Here is a 21,321-nt window from a genome sequence, read left to right on the forward strand (position 1 = left end):
CGGCACTGGCAATTCCTCTGTCTTCGTTGCATCAGCGACGCTCTGGGTGGTTTGTTAAACTTCTGTTCCCAGAGCGGTAATTTAAAAGTCACCTTGACTGGCACATCAAATAAACCCCTCGCCTCGTCGGAATTTCTGATTTTTGGTTCTTCACTAGTCCCAGCCTTCTGGCTGTCTCCAGTGTGTTTCAATAATTATAATTTCTGGTAGGTTTTGTCAGTATTTTATTGTAGTGTTTCGGGTGGTGTGACTATTTAGGGGGAGGGGATATGGATTGGGAGAAATGCTGAGTTTGGAGTTGCGTTTTTGGGTTGAGTTCGGTGTGTATTTCCAGAGGTTGATTATTTTGTCGTTTCCGGTATGACTGACTGATTTTGTGAATGATGATAAATTTTCTTTTAATTCGTAGAGGAGTACGAAGTGATGCGCAGGTCCTGGTGGATATGCTCTGTTTCTAATAAACCATGGGGCAGCAACAATTTTCCTGATGAGGATGTCTATTGAATTTCGGTTATTTCGGTCTATTGAATTTTGGTTAGTGGTGATGCATATGACAGTAGTGGTTTGACCATGATTTTATATAGGGTGACTTTTGTTTTTAAAGATAGCTTTGATTTCTTCTGTAGCAGTGGGCAACGTAATCATGAGTTTGGTGCTTTCTAATCGTGTGTCTGCGCTGATCTGTTTGAAACTGTTTTGCTCAGAGTGTGTTCCATTTGCAGTCATGACATCATCTGTGCTAAACAGATGGAAACACATCCAGCACCGTCATTCGTCTGCGCCCAGCTGTGCTAGCAGACGAAACTTGTGATAACGGGAAAATATAAAGCAGACGGGAAATGTAATCCACCATCTTGAAGATATAAAAGGTTGATCATTTAAGAGCAATAAGCAATAATTAGGTTTATATGCCTAAGATAAATTTAACCTCTTAGTTTGGGAAATATAATATTTTCTTCGCCCAACATAATGACAGAAATTAGAACTAAGGATGATAGCAATTAGATTTTCTGGAGTGATTGTCATAAAAAAAACACCACCATCAAAAAAAGACACGGCAGCTGGAGTGCAAGTAAGATGTACCAAAGCTCTGAAAAAATTTTGAAGGCACAAAAAACAGCAAAGTGAACTAAGATGTAGCTCTTCTACAATGTTTGAATTATTAAGTAATGATATTTCCATTCCTTTCATTAATATAACACATGTTAATGTATTTACTAAAAAGAAAATTAAATAGAGGAATAATAATCATTCTTTCTCATACTCCAGCAGCAAAAGATTATTTGAACTTTCAACTTTTACTATCGCTTGGTCTGCCTATTCTAAACACATCAGTGTAGATATGTCCAATCGTTTGTTTCAGTGAGCGCTAGTGTGTTTCCAACTTTTGGGCTGTGAGCTAATGTGCACAAGGTGATTGGAAAGCACCCAAGAATGCATCAAATCACCCAAAAATAATTAATACAGAAAAATCTTAAGATTGCTTTCTTCCGATGTTGCAGGGAGAGAGATCGTGTATCGAGGTGGTAAAAGCAAATTAGAAGATGTAGTTGAGTTTCATTTGACCCAATGCAATATTTTGGGAGATTGCTTGGTATTTTGCAGAAAAAATATTTTAAATACATACTTGAAAGGGAAGAATAATATAAGAATCGCAAATCACAAAATAACATTTTAGAAGAGAGGAAAGCTGGTTTTTAAGATTTTTTATTTAAATTAATATATTTTTACCATACTTTTACATTCCTCCCTATTGGAAATTTCTTATAAGAAAATTTCTTATCAGAAATTGGACATATTTCTTATAAGAAAATTTCTTATAAGAATTTTTCTATAAGAAAATTTCTTATCAGAAATTGGGCATATTTCTTATAAGAAAATTTCTTGCAAGAATTTTTCTATAAGAAAATTTCTTATCAGAAATTGGACATATTTCTTATAAGAAAATTTCTTATAAGAATTTTTCTTATAAGAAAATTTCTTCTAACTATCAGTTACAAAATGTTATTTATAACAAATTTTCTGATGGAAATATTTATTATAAATATTATATCAACATGCTTAAAACACTTGCGCAAACTTCTATAAAAAGCTACATAAGATTTACATCCCTACTGAGAGTACAAAGTTAGCATTATACCTAATTCAATCCAAATGTAGACGCCTATATCTTATACAGCAAACCTAATGATTTCCCATGAACCAAATGTAGATGTCTATCATCAGTGTACATCAAAAAGGACATTGAAGCCCTGTAAAGTTCACCTGGCTGGCCAGACAAGGCGAGATACCATAGAGGTCTTTCAGGGCATGGGTTCTGTATAGGGTTAATGTCCCCACATGCTAAAAGAAACTAAAATCAATGAAACCAACAATAGCCTAGAATGATATACTGATAATTGAATACAACTTTGGCAATCATTACGCAATGAAAGATACAGGAATTGCAATATGGAATATGATTTAACCTGGAAAATTGAAGAAGCAAATGAAATAAAATTCAAGTTCCTCTCGGGATAGGTACTTCAAGAAATTATATGGGAAGGAAGAGTAAAATTTGATAAATCAAATGCATATGAGCAATGTTTATTTAAGATACCAGAGAGAATGAGACCTCTACATGCAGATTTGGATAGATAATGAAAGAAATAAGCAAAGCAAAATGGAATTTGATGCCATTTTGGAGAAAAGGATATGTAGAATATGGCTAACAATAATTGCAAGATTTAGGGAAATTAATAGGAATCACAGAAACACTGATTGAGAATAATAGTTGATGTATTTTCCATAAAATAATAACTGTGCAGATGTTGGCATACTCATACAAATTCATTCTCATTCTCTTCAGAGACGACTAAATCACTCACTTTGTCCATTAAAACACTGTTTTCATTAAAACTTCCTCTTATGTTAGATATGCCACAATCTGAAAAATATACATGTCTATCTAAATTAATGATGAAAAGTTTAAAATTCAATGAAACTATCTGTTTAAGGTAACATAATTTTAGGAATGCCAGTTTTTTAATACTTACCAAATGAGGTCAATGCCTTATTTTGGTTAGAAGCACACGACTTATTTTATTAAACTGCTATCACAAAGACATAGTGAATGATTAACATATAAAAGCAATCCCTAGCAACCTAACAACCAAACAAGTTTTGGTTGTTAGGTTGCTAGGGAACCATGTGAACAGTATCCTGCAACGTATGCAATCGTAGTATACATCGTGGTTATTCATGGCCCATATCGAACTTCCATCGGTCAAGTAATCTGTAGACTCGAAACAGACAGATCTTTTAAGTCTAAAATTTTTCATGTGCCCTCAGCGATATATATACTAACAAGTCGCATTAAAGAAGCCTCCGCTTCTTGGAACCATTTATGTCAAATACCATGCTGAAAAAACCAGGAAATTAGCAGAACATTACTTAAAAAAGAGTTATACATAATTTCCAAAAATTATCTTATGTAGAATTCCTTAAATAATTATCAATTGCCAACATAAGTTATGGTGACACGCCTGCTGGATAAAAACCTAAAAGGTATGCGACCCGCGCAGCATTATTGTAGAATTCTATAAGAAATGCAGATTTCTTATAAGAATTTTTGTAACACTTATAAAATCCTATAAGAATTTCTATAAGACTTATAGAATCCTATAAGAAATCTGTAAGACTTATAGAATCCTATAAGAATTCTGTAAGACTTATAGAATCCTTTAAGTCTTACAGAATTCTTATAAGAATTTCTGTAAGACTTATAAGAAATTTCCAATAGGGCTACCCCTATTGGGCCACCACTTTGCAAAGACTACCAAAAATATATAAGATGTTCCCCTTTCCTGTGAGTGCATTAGACCAACTGAGGATTTTATACTTCCTCTTTGAACCTTATTTTTTGTATATAACTATATATTGTTATTCTTTCTATACATCTCTGGAGCAAACCAATATAAGGTCAACATTTGGAACATAGTCAGGGAAATTATAATCTAGAGCATGAAATGATACAAGGGATTCAACATTTTACATAAATTTATTCATATCTGAATCTCTTCTAGCATAAATGTTTGTTGTTTACTTTGCAGGTACAATGCATTATCATTTTTAGCATGTAACATTCGGTCAAATTAAATCACTGAAGGACAGTGTTTTGCCTTCATCCATCTTTGCCAGTATTTCACAGTAGTAAGCTGAAAAAATTTGCCTTTGGCATAAAAACAAATACTAGGTAATTATTTATCTGTAACTAAATCTGAGTAGCTATGAGAAAAAGAGATATTTGAGATAATGTGAATTGATGCTCAAGAAGTTAATTGGATGTTGACTGGATCATTTCCAAGCTAGGTAGTTATAAAAAGCAACATACGCATTCTTCATCTCATTGAATTGCAGACTCCACTGGAACTTCTTCACAATTGATACATTCTCCTTCCATTAACACTTGTGTAAAAATCACCACCATAGTTGCTTTCATTGGGGTTTCACAGCATATGCATTGGAGGCATAATCCAACAAGTATTCACCAATTGTTCTCTTATCAAATTCTAACCCTTATTGCATTCAAAAGTATAAAAAGTTGTCATCCCCACTTTTGCAAAAGGAAGTCAAACAACTTTGATGATACCACAGATCATATGTAAAAAAAAAAGAATATCAGAATGACAAACAGGGTATCAGACAAACTTAACTATTTAAAATGGTTCACAGTCGCTTTAAGTCCGCACAATGTACACAATACTACACCTTTTTATTTACAGTTGTGTACATTTGCACAGAAGTGTACAAGAACATATCTCTGCCTTGCACACTAGTATTCCACTCCATTTTTCCAAGCCTTATTATGTTTTTAGACAGTTAAAGAGTAGTAGACTTTGACATAATGAATTACATTACAAGAGTGTGAGAGATAAAATCAATCACATACAGAGATTGGCATAATACCTATTTTTTCAACATAATCTATGTACACAAGACATATACATAAAAAAATTTCAAATGTTCATTGTTTAGCATTCAATATTGTTACAAAGTTGCTCTTTACATCACTATTAGGCAAAAATCACAATTTTCAGATTATCTGCATCATTCTAACTTTGACCTAAAAACAAAACCTGAGTAACACTCACTGTGCATGTGGGAGTAGAGCTAGGGGCAAATAAGCCTTTCACCCATAACAATGCTAAGGCAAAATCAGCAATTAGGCACTAGATTGTAACTACCTAAGTCACTGAGTGTTAAGATCCACATCGTGCACCATGCGGTGTAGGGAGAGTATCCATCATTAGCCAGAAAAAATATCTTTATATAAACTCCAAATGACTGAGGATAGTGGCCACAAGTTTGTAATCATTTCCCAAAGGCAAACCTAGACAAAGAGATGCTCCGCATCATCAAGCAAAAAAGGGAAAAAAACATGATTTTCCATTTTTACTGACCATCCTGATTGGTGATTCAATTAACTTCAATCCATGCCACATTCACACTTCCTTTTAGTGCACTTCCACATTACCTAAGCATTACGCAAGATGCACAACAATCACTCCCATACTTCACCCAGAAACATAAGTGTGGACATATTTCGGTAACTTTGACTTTTCTCCTACATTTTAAATCGGACGACGCAATCCACAGAATGAAAGTAAGGAAAAAAACTTGCAGGAAAACCTAAGGTACCCTTCTTTCCTCCCTAATTTTTTTCCTCTTCACATCCCTTTCCTTTCACGCACACACAGACTCACGAGACAGTCATACAAAAAAAATGTCATCCACTTCTCACTTCCTCCGGTTGAGCCTTATAGAGGCCACTTTCACATCCATACCCCTCCTCTCTCTCCCTCTCTCTCTCCACTCCAGCGTGTGGATTTCACCACTTATAAATCAATAAAATTATCCGGTGGAAGAGCCCACATAATGACGCTTTTCAAAAGCATTGGGAGGCAACGACGACGTTCTTAAAGTCCCCGGTGAGTCCACTTTGAGGGAGTGGCGAGGATATCACCCTCACCTTTTGGCTCCCCCGCAACACTTAAACCGCTTGGACCACTCCACGGTCTCCATCCAGTTCACTCCCCGCCCGAGACGGTCACTTCCCTCCAGCCTGGACTCTCCGACGACGCTCCCACCCCCCTCGATGCCGCAGACGCCTGCACCTCCTCGTCCTCTTCGTCTTCCTCCACCACCACCTGCTCCACGCTGGTCAGCAACCGGTGGCGGATGTCCTCCTCGGCCTCTTCCGCCTCCTCCTCCGACTCGGTGCCCTTGCCAGAGTCCCCTCCTCGACCCTCCCCCGATGCCTCGTCGCACTTTGCCCTCTCCGCTCCCTCCTTGGCCGCCTCCTCTTCCTCCCTGCCCTCCTCCTCTGGGATCACGCTCGCCTCCGACGACAGGTGAGACGAGAGGGGAGAGGAGGAGGGGAGGTGGGGGCCGACGGATATCCCACTGGAGGCCTCCTCTTCAGCGGCTGGAAGTAATGATAATAATAATTTCATTAATGGCTGTTGAATTATTTAAAATTCAACCAATTCAGATGTGATATTGTGAAGTTAGACTCATTGTAATGAAGTGTAGTTGACTTTTCCACAATTTTTTAATACGTATGACGCGATTCGGCTCACTGAGCCATCATCTGGCACAAAACGTAGAAGTACATGAAAAAATCACATGGCTGACCTCGATGGCGGTGGGTTTAAGTCCTCGCCTGGCAAACAAGGGGTCACATGTTCGAGTCCCGCCTTGGTAGGGCCCTTATTCAGGGCATGGTTGTTCGTGCACATGCAATTCTTTAAATATATACAAAACCCCAATGTAAAAGGCCAATATGTGCTGTTTTTGGTGGTAGAGATGAATAAGAAAAATAAATGGAAACACGTTCTTCGACAGTTATGACTGAAGTCGTCCTTTTCCCTCTGGTTTTTTCCTTATCTCTTTATTTGCATATTTTCTCACTGTCTCCCTGCTAAATGTCTGTTCCCACCCCTTCCTCAAACTTTTCAAATCCTCCCCCATCCCTTCCTCAAAGGTAGAAATGTGATGCTCTCCTGTACAACAATGTTTTGTGCCGGATGATGCATCTTTGAGCCAAAACGCATCATATGCATTAAATCATTGATGAAAAGTACAAATATGTACCTTTCATTCTAATATTTTCAAAATTCAGTGAAATTTTCAAATACACATTAATCAACAAAGCCCAGTTTACATAACAGGAAAAATGATGAAAAAACATCTTGGACGGAGAGAAAATGAAAACAGTGGGCAAATGTGCGTATGAAATATAGATGTATAAAAATTGATAACTAATAGTCAGGAACAAGGCAAGGAGTAAGAAGACAATAGCTAGGGAGTTTAAAGTCAAAATAATCACTAAGCAACCAACTTGTCTTTCATTTTTTCCAATAGCTTTCTCTTGCATAAGTTTAATGATGTAGAGTGTTTCCATGCTTTTAGGCCCGTTGTTCCAAATGCTGGAACCTAGCCACTGATTATTGGATATGTATGTAACAAATTGAATTTTTTGTCCATAGAGATATTCTAAATCAATTCTAGAAAGAAATTCAATGATCAAGCTTTAATAGCAAAACAGGGAAGTGTAAGAGAAAATTTGCAAGAATGGGCATCACAGGCTATCAATGGAGCAAAATTTTTTTATAGAATCTATCATTTACTTCCAGCTGATCCCATATCTACAATGTTTTTATCAAATATTAATACTTTTCTTTCAACAGGGGTTTGTTTGAAGGCATGCTTAGAAAAGTGCTAAAACAGTAACAAATATACATATCTTCATCATTATTGACTTTTTTAAATTTCCCACTACCTCAACAATTTCAGCTGTCGCCATTCTGTTTAGTCTCTTAGAACATGAACTAAAATATTGATACTGAAATTTCAATAGCATCCGGCAACATTATGCATGCCTTTTATAAAGAGATTAACTTCACAGAAATATTTATGATGCTTAGGAATTCCTCCCTTTCCATACACTCAGAAATTGGAATATTTTAAAAATAACACAACTCACCACAAGGCCTTAATACAAGGTACATGAGCAAATCTGACAGAGAAATCATGCCAATGACTTTATCCTCATCATCTACGATGACCAACCTATGGACCTGGAAATATAAAGAAAGCAAAGTTTAAGAAAAGGAGAAATACATATTTGTTTGAAAATTTATCTAACAACTTCAGATGCTCGGTCAAAGAAAAATGAGCACTAAACCTCAAGATGGTGGATCACAAAATGTTTATATTAGGCTCATTATTGTGGATTGAAGATTAAAGTCTCAAAAATCAGCATATTCAATGATTGTCATACATTCTGTCATTATTATATAGAGCCACTGTATAGATAAATTGGCAAAAATCTAATGAAACACATAATGAAGAAATAGCTTCATAGCTCTTGTCTATGTATTTTTAAAAGGAATTCAGCTGCACTTCACACAATCTATCATTCCTCTGAGAACTTACAGGCAGAAACACTATCAAAATTGACTTGAGTAGTTCCTTAGCAACCTAGAGTGCTTTTTCCAGAGCTTACTTCTCCATTGCAATTATTACATCCATGCTATTTTTCATCCTGAGATGATTTCTCCCACGTTTTCCAAGTACATAATCCATTTTGGCCCAGAAAACTTCCTGCTTGTGCTTGTGAAGATACTTGGCTATGTTGCTCCTATGGTTGTCTTTAGTAATCCAGTGAAATATTTTGCAGATACATCAACTTGTTTCTTGAAATTCGTGCGTAGGTTTCCGCGGCGTTGTTCCCGGCTGAAGGTTCTTAGCAAATGTCCATAGCATGTGCTAACTTCCTACTCATCCCAGAACAAGGCTCAGAAAGTGGTGCCACACGGTGGCGAGTCAAAGCATTACGCAGAGGAATTTTCAAACGTTCTGGATTTCTGGTTTTCCAGGTTTCTGGATTGCTGATTTGAGGTCCTCAACTGTACATAGCGTGATTTGCCTCAATCATCTAAGGTTAATCAAAACCAAAGCCATTTAACAGTTTATACTTATTTTGGTGGCTCTTTTTTACTTAAAAAATATTACAGATTTTCATGAACATCTGTACAAGACATGGGGGCCTATTACGTAACTTTGACTTGGAGCTAGAGCTATCTGTAACTCCGCCCGGATTTGTTTTGATTTGTAGCTCCAACCCTATTACGTACCGGCAGGAGTTACGAGAAGTCTCCGAAAGAATGCGGAGCTACAGTGGCTATGGAAAATTCGGAAAGCAAATCTCCAGAAATGAGTCAATCAATAGGAGCTTAGGTATCCGATAGTAAATGTTTCTGAGCAGATGGGTTTAACGTGAATTTCGGAATGGAGTCCCAAACTTGTATTTCGTAAGTTAACGTGAAATAATTAATATAAACTAAATTGTTGAAATGTTTATGCTTTAAAGCTTATTCATATACAGTTATATGCCATCCATTGTATACAGTCATTCATTTATCGTCGAATGCAAACCTATTCTCTGCCCATGTTTATATTATGGCAATGAATACAATTTTAAATACCGGCAAAGGTCGGAGAAAATGAGCAGGAAGCAGTGCGTGGTGCTCACTAATTTTATGAGTGACCACAGAAGCTTTGCCCTTGGCGTATTCCAAGGAATAAACAGGGAGGCAACAATGAATAAAATGTGGGGTGATAAACCTTAATATTTCATAGACAATTAACAAAAATGTGCTAGTGAGATTGACAGATGCCTACACAGAATGAAGATATAATTGCACACACACCGACACTTTTTTTAATACCAATAATGAAAATAAAAATGCCTTATGATAACTCCAGCCCGATTTCCTTTGCTTCTCTACTGTCATTTGTTGATGTCTGCCGTCGGAATCTGAAGGATTTGGCAATGGATCGACCAATAAACATATATTGGGGAAGGATAATGAGGGTGTTTGCGGAGTATGTAAGAAGAAGGAGGCATCTGACATTAGAAAGGAGACGAATAAGGGGTTCCCACAATCCGATCGAATTAGGTGAAGACCATTTTCGAATGTTTTTCAGAGTGTCGAAAAAAAAATTTCAATATCTCTGCCGGTCTCTGGGACCCACACTACACGCAGTAAGGAAGGAAACGTAGAATATCTCAGACGCAGAATAAGAAGATTCAACATTACACACGCCCATAGTGGTAAAATGAAAATTCTTTAATAATATTTATCTGTTTTTCCCCGCCTAGTCCAGATATTCTGCGTTTCCTTAGTGTGGGTCCCAGAGACCGGCAGAGATATTGAAAAATGTCTTTCGACACTCTGAAAAACATTTGAAAATGGTCTTCATATAATTCGATCGGATAGTGGGAACCCCTTATTCGTCTCATTTCTAATGTCAGATACCTCCTTCTTCTTACATATTCCGCAAACACCCTCATCATCCTTCCCCAATATATGTTCATTGGTCCATCCATTGCCAAATCCTTCAGATTCCGACCTTCCGACGGCAGAAATCAACAAATGACAGTTGAGAAGCGAAGGAAATCGGGCTGGAGTTATCATAAGGACGGGTCAGAAGCCTGCGTTATTCCAGCCCCGAGATAGCTCCAGTTCGCAACTCCTATCGGAGTTATTTTGACTACTGTAATCGCAAATTGAGCTATGGCAGCCATCATAACTCTTATAGCTCCATAGCTCCGGAGTTATGACTTACGTAATAAGCCCCATGGGACATCAAAAAGGGCTAATTTTCAAAATTTATTTTTCTGAAATGGCGAATTCACAAGATCATTCAAAAAATAATCTGTAGATAAATTTGATTAATTCAATTTCATCTATCCTCACTCATTAAAACCTTAATCCTAACTATTTACGACACTCACCTCTGCTCGAACAATTTTCTCCATAACAGTAAACAGAGTTTCGTCCAAGCGGCACTTCTGAACACCTTCAAACCACTCGTTTCGATGCTCATTGGCCTTCTTCAGAGAAACATCTAGGTTATTGTAAGTCTTCTCAGCAGCTAAGTTCTGAAAAGATTTGTATATTCTCAATCAATTGATCAACGTATATCCAGCAATAATAATAACAACAATAATAATAATAATAGCATGCGAGGGAAGATACACATTAAACATCTAATTCACATTCTCACAAGTCACCACCGGTGAATATATATATAAAATTACAAATAGAAATTGAAACGAAGAGACAGACACATCCATTTTTTGGCTCCATAAGACCTTTTCACAAAACTGAGTCAAATTTCATTTGTGAAACTTATCTTCAGTAAACTATAAGAATATTGACATAAAACATGAAAATGTTTTTTTATAAAATATTTATGCATAATTTAAAAAATTAACAAAAAGTTAATAAACGAAAAACAAAAATTGAATTATTGGCCAAGAGGTTGCTTTGTGGATTGTTATTCTGACACATGATTTTATGGACGAAATTTCAGATAAGATAATATGGCTCAAATTTCACACATACAATTTTCTGGACTAGAAATCCAAGTTACCCCTGAATGAAAAGATTTTTTTAGATAGGTACATACTACTATGAGGCTAGAAGAGGTTGAGATAACCAGACAAATGACAAGGAGGGTATGACTACAATACGTAATGGCATCACAACAAGGGATGTCACCCAGCACTTTCAGGTTCATTATTCACTGGTCTCAGGCTCAAAACCCTCAAAAATACATAACCAAAAGTGTATTTTGACAAGAATATTGAGAGCAGGTGGAACAAGAAAATTATGACTAATATTGACACTTTTACATTTCCTCTTTTCCTCACAAATATTCTTATTTTCACGGGTGAGCACTACAAAAATCTCTCTTTTAATGACTTAAATATTTTAATCATATCGGAAAAAAGCATAAAAATATAGCTTACGGTAATTAGTACTTACAATCACATCAAACTTGGCATAGATGTCCACCAAACGCCCTTGGCTATCAATAATGGGCAGCGCTGATACTCTTCTCTCCACAAATTTCCTTAAAGCAACTATTATTGGTGTCTCTTCCTTTGCTGTCTCAATATTTTCATACGTGCCTATCCTCAGCTCCCTCAAGGTCTTATTCATGTAGCTTGGTCGGGGAAGATCGTTTATCTGCAATAAAAATAATTTATTTCATGAAAGAGTGACTAAATGATGAAAAGGGCTGAAGAAACACTTATTAATTCACAATATTCTAAGTTAAATTTTTTACATTTCAGACTAACTACAAAGATGCATTTCAAAAGTTTTTACAGTGGCTGTCATGAAATAAGTAACCTCTTTCAGGTGTTCAAGTGAAGCACCAACAGAAACAACTTGGAAACAAGTAATTTAATAGCAACTAAAATTTAGTGCAAGTTAGAAATGAATTTTAATAGTTTTTACATTGGTTGAAATGAAATAAGAGACAGTTTTTAGGGTGCTCAAGTGAATCACCAACAATGACACAGAAACAAGTCATTTTATGACAGCAAAATTTTATTACTAGTTAGATATTAATCTTTGAAATAAATAATGTAGGTATCAATCATGAAACTTTTACAGGAAAATTTCTGTTGAATCTTTCTAAATATGAGGAAAATAGAACCAAGGCAATGTAGAGTTCCATTCTTGGTTGTCCTCAATTTTGGCATTACATATATTCAAGGTCTGTGAGAAAAATATGCGACCTCATTTTGTTTCTTGAAAACCTGGCTGATGTGAATCAAGTGCATAAGCTGACCTTGAACCTTTGCATAGCTATGCTTATTTTTTTCCTACTGTTAATCACATCTGTAGCTGACAAGCAACATTTGAGTGCAGTAGTAGATATGTAACACTCTTGTTGGTAGTACTTTGCAAGCAAAATGACAAAACAACAGTAGCAGCTAAACTGAATCAAATCTCATCAGAAACTGGGGAACTGCTGGGTGGAAACCATTCAGAATATGTATTCAGATAGCTTTAGGTGATCATGCTATTAGCATTAGTTAGATTAAGGAGCATTAAAATTGGTTAAAACACGATTGTACATAGGTGGAATGCTATGGTGATGTTAAGCTGTCATGTGACTGTCCAAAAAATTGCAGAAGAGGAGGGCATATCACCTTTTTCTTATAACATTCCATTGAGACCTAAGATTTGGCAATGAAGAGAGTGGGAACCAAAATATGTGCTAAAGCTTCTGACAGCTGAGCAAAATAAACTTCGATTTCAAGTCTGCAGGACATGCTGGACTCCACAAGCAAAGACCCTAGAGTCATAAATACCATTATCACAGTTGTCAAGTCCTGGGTGTATTATTTGATTCCAGCATATTGTGCACCCCAGAACGCCCAAAGAAATGACATAGTAAATCCCTGTCCTAGTCCTGTATTATTTCTATGCTTTTCAGAGTTGTAATGAACAGTGTTGAACTTTCAGAGTCTACATCAAAAATCATATTATCAATAATCTGATGGCATATATTAACATTGTAAAATTGCAATCTATGTGAATTTACCTATGCTCAAAAATTATATGCAAGAGCAAGGAAATGCAACCAACTTTATAGGAGATTTTTGCTATTCCTAGGACTTAAACAAGGTGTCAAATTATAGAACTAAGGAAACTTACATAGAGGAACAGAAAGCGTAGGATTCTTTTATGAGTAAGGATATACAAGACATTTCCAGTTTCAGGGTCAATCACAGGAAGCCGATGAATTCTGTTGCTTATTAACGTACGGATGGCATCATACAGTGAGGCATCAGGGTTGATGCTCACAAGCGCCTTACTCTGGCCCTTAAGCACATCTGAAGAGAGAAAAAATTGTGATGTTAGCTTTTAATAAAGCTGCACAGATATCTTAGCTTAGTTTTGAAAAACATTAGAAATAATAAACTGATTGAAAATACCACCAAAATCAAGTCTATATCAGAAACAAAAAACCATGTATAATCATCGAAACTTCTTTCTTTGTGATGGTCCATTTAAGAAATACATTTTTCGGGATCTTCAGTTATGCAGCTGAATTTTGAAATGAAATAGCAATCTGCTGTTAAAAGATGCTGGCTGAAATACCAGCAAAATAAAGTTCTCAAAATGAATCAATGAATGCAAACCCTTAAAGAACTAAATTCACATAAATAACACAAAAGTATTCCAGCCAAAACAGTGTTTGTTGGCTTACTCTAAAATTGAGAAATCACACACACACACATAATGAAAGAAATCTAATAGTCTAGGGTGTTTTAAATGAAAAAAACTGCCAATTACTTGCATAACTGCATATCAATGCCTATCCAAAGTCACATTCACTGTCAAAGTTCAGTCATATATCTTGTCAATTTACATAACGATCATTCCTATTGACTTTGAGTACACTATAACTGCCAATAATTTTCACCTATCACTTTCAACCTTACACAATGTATCAAAAGTTGCAAAATCTGGGGCATTATTCAGGTACGCAGCCAAGTTGATCATTCATCTGGCCAATGTTGTAGAAATGGGGAGGTTTTCAAAATTCAGAAAAACTTTTCTAGTATCACTCTTGGTCATTGTTTTTGAGGAAATCGAAATTTCTAAGTTTATCAATAACTTTTGTTCAAAAAAAAATATACAAAACCAATCCTTACTTAAATGGGTGGAAAAGTAGGATTTATTTTAAAATCCATACCAACCTCTTTTTAGTATGGCAAATTTACACTATTTACTTGGAATTGTAAATGCAGTATCTGTAACTTTAGTTTGAAAAATACTTTTTGCTACCAAACCTCACTCTAATAGGTGGCCTAGACAGCGGAAAAATTAGGGTTTGCAAATTTAAAAAAAAATTGCTACATCCTTAGAGAATATTTTCTTACATTATTTATCATGATATCATATTTATCATCATTAATTAAATAATAATCCATAATTACTACTATACATATTTCTTTTATTCATACATCACTTCTTTCTATAAATTTTTTTATCATAATGCATTAAATAAAAAAAATAATTAGAAAAAAGTCTCCTGGTAAGCATTTCATTCACAAAAAGCTGATCACCACTTCAGTGGTACATACCTCTCCAGGTCCCTAATTTGTGTTCTTCTAATTCATCTATGTGCACAGATGGAGATTTATAATACATTTGCAATATTTTGATGAAGTCTGTGATAGTAAGCATCCCAACAAACTGCTGGTGGACACTGTCCCATAGTGGAGCTGCACGAACACCTAGAAGAAAATAATTAATACTTAGAAAATAGGACAGCTCACATATTATGAAATGGCACAATTTCAAGCAGTGTGTTAATGACTACCTCAAAGTGAGATTAGCATTTTAGAAATAATTAGTCATACATTAACTAAAGCCACATTTTGCAGAAAATCTGTGGGTTTTCCTCAACATATTGGGGTCCAGTGCATTCATGAAAGAGTACATATATTTCTCAGTTTCAGAATGTAAAAAGAAATATGCAAATATAAATGAATAACTTGGAAATGAAATAACCCAAAGGCAGAGATATGTAGGGGAATTTATTTCAGGCACAAAGGATTCATACCCTATTATAGGAAAATGCATTGCCAGAAAAATCAAAAACAAAGAAATGTTTTTCCATAAAAAAAAATTTCTGGGGGTACATTCTTGTGGTCTTTGCATTAAGATCCATGCAATTAATTTAGAAGTTTTTATGATTGATTAAGAATTTGTTTATATAATAAGAATAATTGTTTAAAAAATTAATTAATACAATAATTGATCCCTTGACAATCCATCTATCACTTATTGCTTCATAAAAAGACTATTTTCTTGTGTACTGGTTCCTGGCCACCACTGCCCTTCAACTAATTATTCCTTCATTAGGAATATACTTGTTTATTTTTTTCTTAAGGAAGATCAACCAAATTCTATGTTAATATAAAAGTGTGACATTCTAACCTTCTTTATGCATACTCTACCCTGGCATTGTTGAGGCTACAATGAGTCAAGAGACAATTGCTACATACACCAGCTTCAATAAACTGCTTTAAATATTGATCAATATAAAGATAACCCGCCTACCTTCTCCCATAAGATCAAGCAAAATAAATTACTGATGGCTTTCTGATAACAACAAGATCAAGAATTTTGGTCTAGGACCCCACTACGAAGGAAACATCTGATATTGGTTAACCTTAATATACTTCTTGATATAATATAATATTTCAAGTTAAACAAAAATAATATCAAAAATGAATTGATAAAATTCACATAGAAAAAAAATATTCACCTTGACTGGGCGCATGATTTTTTTTCTGCGGATTTTTTCGCATAATTTGTGCAATGCGGGTGACTCTGTAAAGTTATCACCGTGGCTAGTAGCGGTACAGTTAAAAAATGATATCTTAATTCTAGATAAACCAAATAAGTTTTTATACTTTTTTTATCTAACATACTCCCATTAGTGACAATATTAATAGCTTCTCACTCAAGATAGTCAATTTTACTCTTTTCCACCATTGAATTATTTTTGTAAACTCAACAAAAATTCAATGTCACTTTTAATTTTTGCCTGCAAGGGCACAACAATAGAGAAAATATGGAAGTAAAAATGGCAATAAAAAATTCTACAATCAAGAGTTAATTTTATACAAGGGATTCTGCAAAGAGAGAGCAATGCCTCTGGAAAATTTGTATCAGAGATTCACGTAATATTCATGAGAAATATTAACACACTACATTTTCAAGAACAAGTTGAGAAATACATTTGGCATACATATATTGTTGAATATACTAGAAATAGGAACATTGACTGAGAAGTACAGAAAATGGAATACGTAGAAACTTACCATTATACACCAGAGCAAAGAAAGCCTTCTTCACAAGAAGCTGGGTGTCAAAGACCACTAACTTTGCTGAAGTTGGTATCAGGTCGTAGCACTTATGGAATTTGAAGAACTTGACAAATATTTGGCTTTCATCTTCTATTTCGTAGGAATCACATGAAAAGAAAAGAGAGAGCCCAAACTTAATGTCAGGTTTCAATAAAAGATGCAGGGATTCAGGTTTGTGTCATAAAAATAAGGCCAACATTTGATTTCTATACTTTTTTTTCATTTAAAAGGTCTTCATAAACACAAGAATTAATTGTAAAGATCAGCAGAATAGATATCAATTATTTACTGAAACCTTGAAAATAGTGTTTTTTTTTGCACTGATCTACCCAATTGATCCATTTCTCTGACTTACTCTATGAGAAACATTAAAAGCACAACATTTTCCCAGAAGCATATTCTTAAGATTATCCACGAATATTTCAGTGTTGACCAGAAGTATCCATACCAAACAAAACAAAGCTTTGTCACATTAGAACCACTGTCAGTTTATTCCATCATTTTCTATCAAGCACTCTGCATATTTCCTCACAATGCTACTTCAATCATGCAAATACTATGATTTAACTCTAGAGGCAATGTGTAGCTAAAGGCCAATCTCATGCTGTTGAATTTATTTGCCATTAAATAGCAATCATGTGATAAAAAATTGACATCCACTAGTAGTAAATATAGGCTAAATGTCCAAACATATTTTACAATGATTTCCAATTAAAAGATATACAGCCATTCAGCTAGTCTCCATTGCCACTAGCTGTACCTACAAGTATTTCATAATGTTCATCATTGAAAAGTGTACACCAAGTATCAGAAAAATGAATTTAAAAAAGAATGACATAGGCTAAAGGATGAAGTGGGTAAATCACCAATTTGCTGTTGAGAAACCACAAATTTCATAATACATAAATAAAAAAGGTAGTTACGTATTAAGATATAAGGGCATAGTTATTTACAGGACTATGTATCCACAAAAATATTTGTTATAGAATATCAACCCTTTGGAATAAAAATTCTGTATCACGTAGAACAGCGGCGCAGCGAGGGGGGGTTTTGGGGGATAAAACCCCCCCCAGAGCTCACAGAAATTTTTAAGTTAAATCTATTTTACTTATTTGGATTAATATTGCTTACAGAATAGTGTGAGGGTTAAAAAATATCCCTCAGAGGGCCGTAAAAATCACCATTTTGAACCATTTATCTTAATTTTTTCCGGCGGAAGGCCTCCGCACCTCCCGCTAACCCTGGCGGGTATGCAATACCCCAAGCAACCCAGTATTAGTTGCGCCTGAAACCCCCCTGGCCTTAATTCCTAGCTGCGCCCCTGACGTAGAATGATGTGCGGTGGCTATTTTTTTCCTCTCTGCCTTCTTGGAGTAAAAATATTAGTGTTTTATCATATAGACTTTCAAAGGAAAATGGTGATGAAACGAAAGGGTAATATAAATATTAGATGACTATTTTGGACACATGCATGGTAAATTCAAGCCCATGCAGACAGATAAGTACATAGGAAAGGAGTAAATTAAAGGATTTTGATAAAGTCAAATTCAGATCTTGCTAAGAACAAGAACACTCGTCTTATCACTCCTTGAATATGCAGCGTGTATATGGGATCTGGTGCAGAAAGGCTTAATCTGTGAACTGAATAAAATACAAAGGAAAGCTGAACGTTTCCTCAAAAGCTGCTAATGGCATACAGACAGTGTTACCCAGATGTTAAGAATATTACATTGGGAGCCGCTTGAGAATTGGATGCTGTGCAATAGGCTTAGATCGCTTTAACAATTAAGAATATATATCTCTAGGAGTGACATGGAAAACATCATCTTACAGCCCACAGTGGGCGGAAATCGAAAAAAGCTTGACAAAAGTAATATCTCCGTTATTATTCAACGTAGATCCACGATTTTTTCGATTCATAATTATTTTTACCTCCTTAATCCGATTCTAATGTTATTTTTGCTCTAGAACAATCAGGGGCCTCTCTAAAATAAAATGGCGGAAACAGTAAAAATTCCCTAATTTTAATATTAAAAGCGCTGCATGTTAGATGCTTATTATATTCATACAAGTACTATCACTGACTTAGAAACTTTAATACATAACCCTAAACAACTTAACCGTAATGTATCGATACATCATAGAATGTATAGATGCGTGGTATCTATGTAATATTAAGGATATGTATTTTACCAATGTATTCCACGGAAATTAATGCAAGTATTTTTCGATTATTTTCATTAAAAGTTAAAACCATATTTCGGTTTCTGAAATGAATGACTAATGAAATGGAAATAATGCATACCTGAGTAAATACAGTTATAGGTCTTCGTTACCTGAATCAATCTCGTCTCCATCTGACTCTGCGTTCTCGTCAATCAGAAGGAGGTTCCTAGCTCCCTTAGGTACCTTCACATTTCCGTGATTCGAATCGATTGATGAGGATACTATTGCGTCCGAAGATAGAAGAAGTCTTAGAAAAATAAAATTTTGCACTGGAAATTTTTCTGGAGTTCTGCTCTTTGAACCTCCTAATATCCTTGTGCCTCGATTCAAGGGCCTCCTTTGACAATTGTCCAATGGTTAGCACTGCTGCGTTTACAATACACGCTCCATGTATTAGAATCTTATGCACAGTTGGGGGTATATAATACCATTCAGAGTGCTCCACATAAAGGGCGGCAGTGGAAGAGCAATACTCGCGGAAACGATCTTCATCAATTAGAAGTCGCTAATTTCCCAAAAAATCCTCCCCAATACTAAATTTTTTAATAGAAATTTGAATGCTAATAGTTTTTTCGACTCTACCGTCTACACCATTCCTTGGCACATAGCATCGTGCAGTTCTTTTAGAGTCACTTTCCTCCTCTTCATTTTCTCCCCTGTCGGAGATAAAAGCTTCTAAATCTACAAGCCACAAAAAATTGCTACATTTTCTAACGTTGCCTTATCAACATAAAATATTTCTACAACTAGTAGAGTTAATAATACCTATGACCGATTAATGTATTCCCTCCGTCGTGTACGACCTCTCTATATTAGAGTAAGTTCGACAACCGGTAACCAATCGATGGGCTCACCTAGGAGAACTCCTCTGTCAGTAGTCACTGTGGCTAAAAGACGTCGATGTTTCAACACTCACCAGCTAAGTTAGACTGACCATATGAGTAAAACTGAGGAAGCAAGACATTATCTAAGACAATAGAACGTGTGAATTTTTGGGAAAACCGCCCGGTAAATCGCCAGCTAACTCGTTCACTAGCGTGTTCCAGAGAAGCGATCTTTTGGATGGCAATAACCGATGCACGTGCGCTGCGGTGGTAAAACAACTAGCGGCGACTTTTCAAAGAAACAACCTAGTCCCAAAAACCAAATTCACGAGCCCCACATTTTGAAGGAACAATATCCTGGAGATGTCAAGAGGTGTTACTTAGTGAACTACTAGTGGTGGCAGCGGATTACCGCCCCAAGGAACAATTGCGGTCTGTCGGTCGTGTGCACTGACCGCGCCTGCTTCGATTCTTTCCCTCTCCTTAAGGTCGGAGGGATTTCTAGTTTGAAGGGACCTAAAGTGCGGGAAATTCCCTGTACATATCTATGTGAGAATAAGTACGAATAAGGGAACAAAGCACTCTGCCGACGTATGGTCACACGTCCTCGTAGGGCTCATGGGTGACCGGCGGCAGCGGCGAATTTTCTACTTTCTATGTGCAACAAGAGAGTACGAAATTTTTTTGGACAAAATATTGCCTTTACTTTTAGATTTCACATCTTTCCTAACAATTGGGGTAAAAATAATAGTGGTGGAACCAATTTTTTGCTTAAAACTGGAGCAAAAACCAAATCAGGGTAATCCGAGGCCGGGCCGGGCGGCAGCGTTGACTTTTTATACATATCCCATCAACATGCAAGGTAGCAAGTTGGAGCAAGATTTTTCTTTTGGATCATATAGTCAAGATTCAGGTCTTTATTTCCATATGAATTTTAAGATCGAGTCTCATCGCCCTCATAAAGTTTTTTTCCACTTTATGTCAAAAATAGTCCAAAAACAATGCACTTTTGAATGTTTAATTATTATATGAAAAATTGATAAAAATAAATAAACTATCCCGTGTAATTCTTAGGAAAGGTTTACTCTTTTATAAAAAATGCGCTGAAATTTACGGAAAACCATATTAACGGCTCAATAGCGAAAGTAAATACTCAATTTTTGCAGAAATTCAGAATTGACATTTTTTATAATTTTTTCTCGTCTTTAACGGATTCTAATGATTTAATGGGTGAACCAAATATTAAAATAGCCATAGTTCCTTAATCCTTGGACATTATTCTATAGGACTGTACCATTTTTGTTTACCAAAAAAATAGTGAAAATTTAGGGTTTTGTCACACTTTTTTCGATTTCCGCCCACTGTGCAGCCCAACTATATTTCCAGGCAGTGGCGCAGCCAGGAATTTTGTTCGGGGGGAGGGGGGATCCAAAACCAGGGGAGAAAGTTTTTGAAAAACTCGGTACTAATTAATGG

At 35.8% G+C, this 21,321-nt stretch overlaps 1 protein-coding gene across 4 annotated transcripts in view; it reads right to left on the reverse strand.

Annotated features, from left to right (window-relative positions):
• Positions 1-4,020: 4,020 nt before the first annotated feature.
• LOC124163225 overlaps positions 4,021-21,321 on the reverse strand; it is a 794,093-nt gene continuing 776,792 nt past the window's right edge. For all 4 annotated transcript variants that reach the window (XM_046539977.1, XM_046539976.1, XM_046539974.1 and 1 more), the window contains 7 exons: positions 16,751-16,885; positions 15,002-15,154; positions 13,566-13,744; positions 11,880-12,083; positions 10,844-10,990; positions 8,027-8,120; positions 4,021-6,466 (listed from right to left, as the gene is read on the reverse strand). In XM_046539977.1, the coding sequence (XP_046395933.1) occupies positions 6,069-6,466; positions 8,027-8,120; positions 10,844-10,990; positions 11,880-12,083; positions 13,566-13,744; positions 15,002-15,154; positions 16,751-16,885 (1,310 nt within the window). In that variant the 3' untranslated portion in view covers positions 4,021-6,068. The remainder of the gene's footprint in view (positions 6,467-8,026; positions 8,121-10,843; positions 10,991-11,879; positions 12,084-13,565; positions 13,745-15,001; positions 15,155-16,750; positions 16,886-21,321) is intronic.

This window comes from Ischnura elegans, chromosome 8 (genome assembly GCF_921293095.1).
Source record: "Ischnura elegans chromosome 8, ioIscEleg1.1, whole genome shotgun sequence".
NCBI lineage: Eukaryota > Metazoa > Arthropoda > Insecta > Odonata > Coenagrionidae > Ischnura > Ischnura elegans.